The sequence below is a fragment of the Danaus plexippus genome, chromosome 28 (assembly GCF_018135715.1).
Source record: "Danaus plexippus chromosome 28, MEX_DaPlex, whole genome shotgun sequence".
Taxonomy (NCBI): domain Eukaryota; kingdom Metazoa; phylum Arthropoda; class Insecta; order Lepidoptera; family Nymphalidae; genus Danaus; species Danaus plexippus.
This window is the reverse complement of record NC_083556.1, coordinates 838,181-843,409: the sequence shown is the minus strand read 5'-3', so window position 1 is coordinate 843,409 and position 5,229 is coordinate 838,181. Positions and strand designations below refer to the sequence as shown.

The following is a 5,229-nucleotide window of genomic DNA, read 5'->3' as shown; positions in this document are numbered from 1 at the left end:
TTTGTTTTTTTATTTATACTTGTTAAGTTCATAAACACATGCAACTGGGCGTTTAAAAGTGGAGGATTTTCACAAATTGTTCTTTCATATATGGGTTAAGTGATAATTTTTCCTAATAAGTCATGTCCATACATTCCTATTTCAAATTTAATGGATCATATTTCACGGGCTCCGTATAAATTTATCAAATTGTTTTTTGGATGAGAAAATGAAAAACTTTTTGAAATGAAAATTAAATAATCAATTGCTTTGTAACGTTTCTTTAGCAGAAGTATAGACAGATTTGTTGATTTTTATTTAAGGCTTTTAACGTTACTTTAATGAATTAAAAAAAAACTTTTTCTTTGTAACATAAAAGCCGAGTTTTAAATTAAATAATATGTACATAATTTTTAAATCGTCTTAAGTGATAGTCAGTCTATTTTGCCAATATTAACGTGCTTCTGTGAAATTTTTAAACAAATACAACATTTGACTAATGTCAAATGTCGTATTCTGTCAAATCCACATGTTTATTATCAAAAATGCCATTATACTTAAAGGTTACGATTTATCGAAGTAGATAGAAAAAATTCTTAAATTCACTCAATATGGACTTCGCAAGAAAGCAACTTGAAAAATACGGCTGGACCGATGGTACGGATATCATTATTGTATATTTTTCTAAATAAATCGTGTATAAAATCCAAGTGCGATCTGCTAATTAAAAAAAAAAATCCTTATTCAAGGCAAAGGTCTCGGCAAAAATGAAAACGGAATATCGGAGGCATTGAAACCTAAGTTAAAGAGGAGTGTCACTGGAATCGGCTACGACGCGGCTCAAGATTTCACTGAGCACTGGTGGAGCGCTTTGTATGATAAGGCCGCCAGCAATGTTGAGGTAGAGGTTTTATATCAACACTTATTTTATATATACTTAATATATAATATCTCTATGATTCTGCCCTTAATACTTAACTTTTAATAACAATATACGCAACACTAATTTATTTTAAGTTTTTCTTTATCCTTGTTGAGTGTTGTTAATTACGTTCGACAATTGTCCAAAAATTAGATCGTATATTATTATTGCCAAAAACAAATATGTAAATAAATTGTTTATTTTTAATTTGACAGGTAGAAGAAAAAAATGGCAAAACAAAAAAGATTAAACAAAAGGACAATGATTTCGAAATTACGAACAGTACTTGGAAATTAAAGAAGAAATCCAAGGACAAAGAAGAGAAGGAATATTCGGAGTTCTTTATCAAAACAGCGGTCATAGACACGGGGGGCACTAAGAATACAAAAGTAACGGTTTCCGATTCTGATGAAAATGATGATAGGAAAATTATAACAATGACCGATGAGGAATTGTTTGCGGCGTGCCAGGGACGGACAGCCCATAAGTATGTCGATATAATTTTGTTGGATAACATCCTTAATTCCATCCATTACCATCCATCCTTAATCCTTAATTCTGTACCGAATGAGCTCTGAACTCCATTGTCCATAAAATTATTAATGGTATTGGTATTTCTTATAATTTTTTATATATTACATTGTTAAGCGATCGAAATCTTCATGTGTCCTGAAGTGTGTGAAGTAGTTATTTTTAAGTTTCATGTTTTTGAATTTATTATACAGCCTCTGGGTTAGAAAAGTATAAAATTAAAATCATTTCATGTAATTAACTGTAAGAAAAGAGTTAAATTAGATCTTAATAGTTTTATTTTTATTTATTATTGTGTACTGAAGTGTTAAAAATCTTTATATTCATTGATAAGTAAATAAGAATTGTAATGTTTTCCAGAGGCGCCCGTCACGGTCTACGAGCGTTGGGTAAATTAGCAAGAATAGAACAACAGGAGAAGATGTTACTGAAACAGACTAAATATGAGGGATATTCACACAGAAAAGTGTTGGAAAAAGACATTGATACAGTTGTAAAGGACACTAATTTAAATAGTGACGCAGTAAACACGTTTAAGAAGAAAAAGAAAAAGAAATATTGCCACACTAAAGAGGATAGCAATAAAGATACTGTAATTAATGAAGAAATGAACAATGTTGCCATACAAAATGAAGAGATATCTGAAACAAAAGAGGATTTTATCAACTCCGATTGTGTTAATGAAGATAAAAGCGTTAAGAAAAATAAAAGTAACAAATCTAAAAAAAGGAAATGTGTAGATGAAGTAGATGGTGGAGCTGATGTAGTTATGAAAGACAGTGGTGATAATAAATGTAATGCAAATGATATTCAAATTCCAGTGCTTTTGGAAGATGGCCTCAGAGATGTATCAGAAAAACCTAAGAAGAAAAAGAAGAAACGAAAACATCAAGAATCAGATTAAATGATATATATTTAAAAAAAATGTTCATTTGTTTTATTTATATATTTTTTTGCGATTCATTTATCGCCATATTAATGTTAGGTTTTGTATTAAATGATCAATAAATAATGGAAAATCGATATACATCGTATTGACAACACTTACAATTATAATCTAAATAAGTTAATAAATAAAAGGTACAAATTTTATATAAATAGGGTACCTTATGATTTTTTTTTATAAAATAAACGCTTGTCACTTTTGTTTGTATTGGAAATACAATGCAAGAAATATCTGAGCAACATAAAATAATGAGTTTTAAAATAAAACCAATCTTACGTAGACTTCACAGTTTAAAAAAAAATATTTATAAAGCATAAGGTATAATAAATAGTATATGATAAATAAATTAGAAGTTTTAATTTTCAAAAACCTTTTAAATACTTTTAAGCACAACATTTATTGTGTCTACTTATGCCTGCATTGAAATTATCAAATAAAAAAAAATAATTGTCCATGTCAGTGTCATGTCACCTTTCATATGTCAAGGGTTGTCAAAGAAGGTCAACAATTATTTGATCGAACGAAAATAAAAATAAAATTTTTCAAAAATGTCTAATTCTATCGTCAAACTGTTGGCGTTAGATAAACTATTCAACTTATTTAATATGGTCAAGCAGAATGGTGGTATCAGAGGATCTTTGTACAAACTTTACAGGTTATTATTTTCGTCGTTATGTAATTTTTTGTATCCCTAAATATTATTATCCTTCTGATTTATATTAGATATATATTAAACTTGTGATACGCGGTAAATACAACGAAACGTTAGATATCGTGATAGACTCGTAATCAATGCTAACAAATTCATCCAAAAAATAACTAATTCCAGGCAAGAAGAATTGAAAGACGGCGTTTTAGTCGGTGAAGATGAATTAGGAAACAAGTACTACGAGAATCCGCGCTACTTCTACAGCAGGAATCGCTGGGTGGAATACAATGACAAAGCCTACTTGAACTATGACGGCAGCCAAGTGAGTAACAGATATCATACATAACATTAATTATCAGGTTTTGGTTAGGTAGAGAGAGGAGGTTGGATGGTGGAGGTGAGTGTTTAACACGCGTTAGATAGGGGCCCTTTGAACCTACACCTGGGTTGCAAGTCCCAGGCAATGTTGAAGCTCCTCTCCCTGCAACACAATGGACCTGACACCCGCATGGTGAATCCATTGAATGCCGAGAGGTTTCACTTCTGTCTTAATGTAAACTTTATATACATATAAAACTAACCATCTGTATTCAAACAGTGAGATAAGAAATGTATTTTTTTTAGGTGTCCGCTGAATGGTACGGCTGGCTTCATTACAAAACCGATCTTCCACCCCATAAGGTAACTGTAGAAATAACAAGCAACACTGAGTTACTATAATTTTTACTCTCACTTTATTCTTAAATTTAATCTTCCTTTGTCCAACAACCTCCTACTAAACTATTAAAGAAAAGTCATAAATGCCTTTCTTTAAATTTATTTCAATATAAATAAAAGTAAACATAATAAATTAAGATTCATAGCATATAAACGTTTAAACAATATCTACAATTAATAGAATACTCAAAAATTTGCTCAACAGAGATGTAAATATATTTTGATATTTATTCAGTACATAAGATCTTAATAAAATTAAAATATAGTTTATTAATTTAATATATCTGAGGACTTTTGAGTGTCAAAAGGCATTACACAATACAATCATTATAGATCCCTAACTAACTACAAGTGCAAATAAATTTTAAAAATCTAATAAATTACTTAATTATTTTTCTGAATTGGTAACACTACTGGTATTCTTATAAAACAATTGTAACGATAAGGCTCAAAAGGACTCGTATCCAGAGCCGTAAAAAACATTTACAAAAAAAAAAAAAAAATCTTATAAAAGAAAGATATATATAGTATGGGTTCGAGTAATTTTTAAAGATTTATGTGGAGTTAGATTGAGTTTTATACTATTCCTAGAGAATCCAAATTCATCCTTTAAACAACATCACATATTATTTATACACTGCAACAATTCTAGTACACACTAAATCTGAATAAATTAGTATATTGAAGATTTTGTACATTTCCGAAACTGCTTCGAGCACAATGTCTTTGTTGTCAATAATAATCTAATATTTCTACACAGTATAAAGTCAGTACAGTGTAAATTATTAGATTCATAGTATTAGTATGTTATATATTTGTACCTGTTTCCCAGGATCCAAGCCGTCCTAAATACAAATGGATGGCTGAATTCACTGAGAACATGTCTGGAACCACCGGCCAATATGTACCATACAGCACAACTCGCGAAAAAGTTGAGGCTTGGGTACCGAAACAGAAAAGCAGTGCTTAAAAAAATACACCTTCAACAAATTAAACTTTTTTTTGCAATAAAACCTCCTTTTACAGATTTCGGCGCCAATTTTTGACATTTAAAGTGCATTGCAATTTGTCATAGTTTAGTTGTAAGTAGAAAATGAAATAAAATCTTGTTTTATTTTTGACTTTAGTTTCATTCGTATATATTCTTTAGGTATTTTAAAATTAGAATTAAGAATAATGCCTTTGAATAATATAAGCTTAGGTAATATTAATCTAGAATTTAAATACAAGTACATATTTTTTTCTGTTTTTTTTTTTTAATTGTTTAACACCGCCATCTAGCATATAAATTTGTAGACAAATTTGTAGGTCGTTACGTTAAGCCAAGAAAAAAATGTAAAGACAAAATCTAACTTAGAAGTATATTATAAAATGATGATGGAATTATAAATTACCATTTCAGACACAGGTATCAAAAAAGGGAAACAAAATTTCGGAAATATATATACATATTAATAAAAACTTGCCGAACCAATTTCATCACGT

At 29.5% G+C, this 5,229-nt stretch overlaps 2 protein-coding genes across 2 annotated transcripts; both read left to right on the top strand.

Annotated features, from left to right (window-relative positions):
* Positions 1 to 476: 476 nt before the first annotated feature.
* Positions 477 to 2,359, top strand: LOC116776369 (G patch domain-containing protein 4). The gene is made up of 4 exons (XM_032669570.2): positions 477 to 636; positions 729 to 880; positions 1,117 to 1,388; positions 1,793 to 2,359. The coding sequence occupies exons 1-4, from the start codon at positions 591 to 593 to the stop codon at positions 2,334 to 2,336; spliced, it is 1,014 nt and encodes a 337-aa protein (XP_032525461.2). The 5' UTR covers positions 477 to 590; the 3' UTR covers positions 2,337 to 2,359.
* Positions 2,360 to 2,842: 483 nt separating this feature from the next.
* On the top strand, positions 2,843 to 4,863 carry LOC116776361 (probable NADH dehydrogenase [ubiquinone] 1 alpha subcomplex subunit 12). The gene is made up of 4 exons (XM_032669563.2): positions 2,843 to 3,033; positions 3,208 to 3,349; positions 3,652 to 3,708; positions 4,577 to 4,863. Exons 1-4 carry the CDS (start codon positions 2,927 to 2,929, stop codon positions 4,712 to 4,714), a joined length of 444 nt encoding a protein of 147 aa, XP_032525454.2. The 5' UTR covers positions 2,843 to 2,926; the 3' UTR covers positions 4,715 to 4,863.
* The last annotated feature ends 366 nt before the right edge of the window (positions 4,864 to 5,229 follow it).

Coding starts and splice junctions, on each gene's coding strand:
- LOC116776369 (XM_032669570.2), top strand. CDS start 591: ATGGACTTCGCAAGAAAGCAACTTGAAAAATACGGCTGGACCGATG. Junction 637..728: donor AAAATACGGCTGGACCGATG/GTACGGATATCA, acceptor TCCTTATTCAAG/GCAAAGGTCTCGGCAAAAAT. Junction 1,389..1,792: donor CAGGGACGGACAGCCCATAA/GTATGTCGATAT, acceptor AATGTTTTCCAG/AGGCGCCCGTCACGGTCTAC.
- LOC116776361 (XM_032669563.2), top strand. CDS start 2,927: ATGTCTAATTCTATCGTCAAACTGTTGGCGTTAGATAAACTATTCAAC. Junction 3,034..3,207: donor TCTTTGTACAAACTTTACAG/GTTATTATTTTC, acceptor AACTAATTCCAG/GCAAGAAGAATTGAAAGACG. Junction 3,350..3,651: donor TGAACTATGACGGCAGCCAA/GTGAGTAACAGA, acceptor TATTTTTTTTAG/GTGTCCGCTGAATGGTACGG.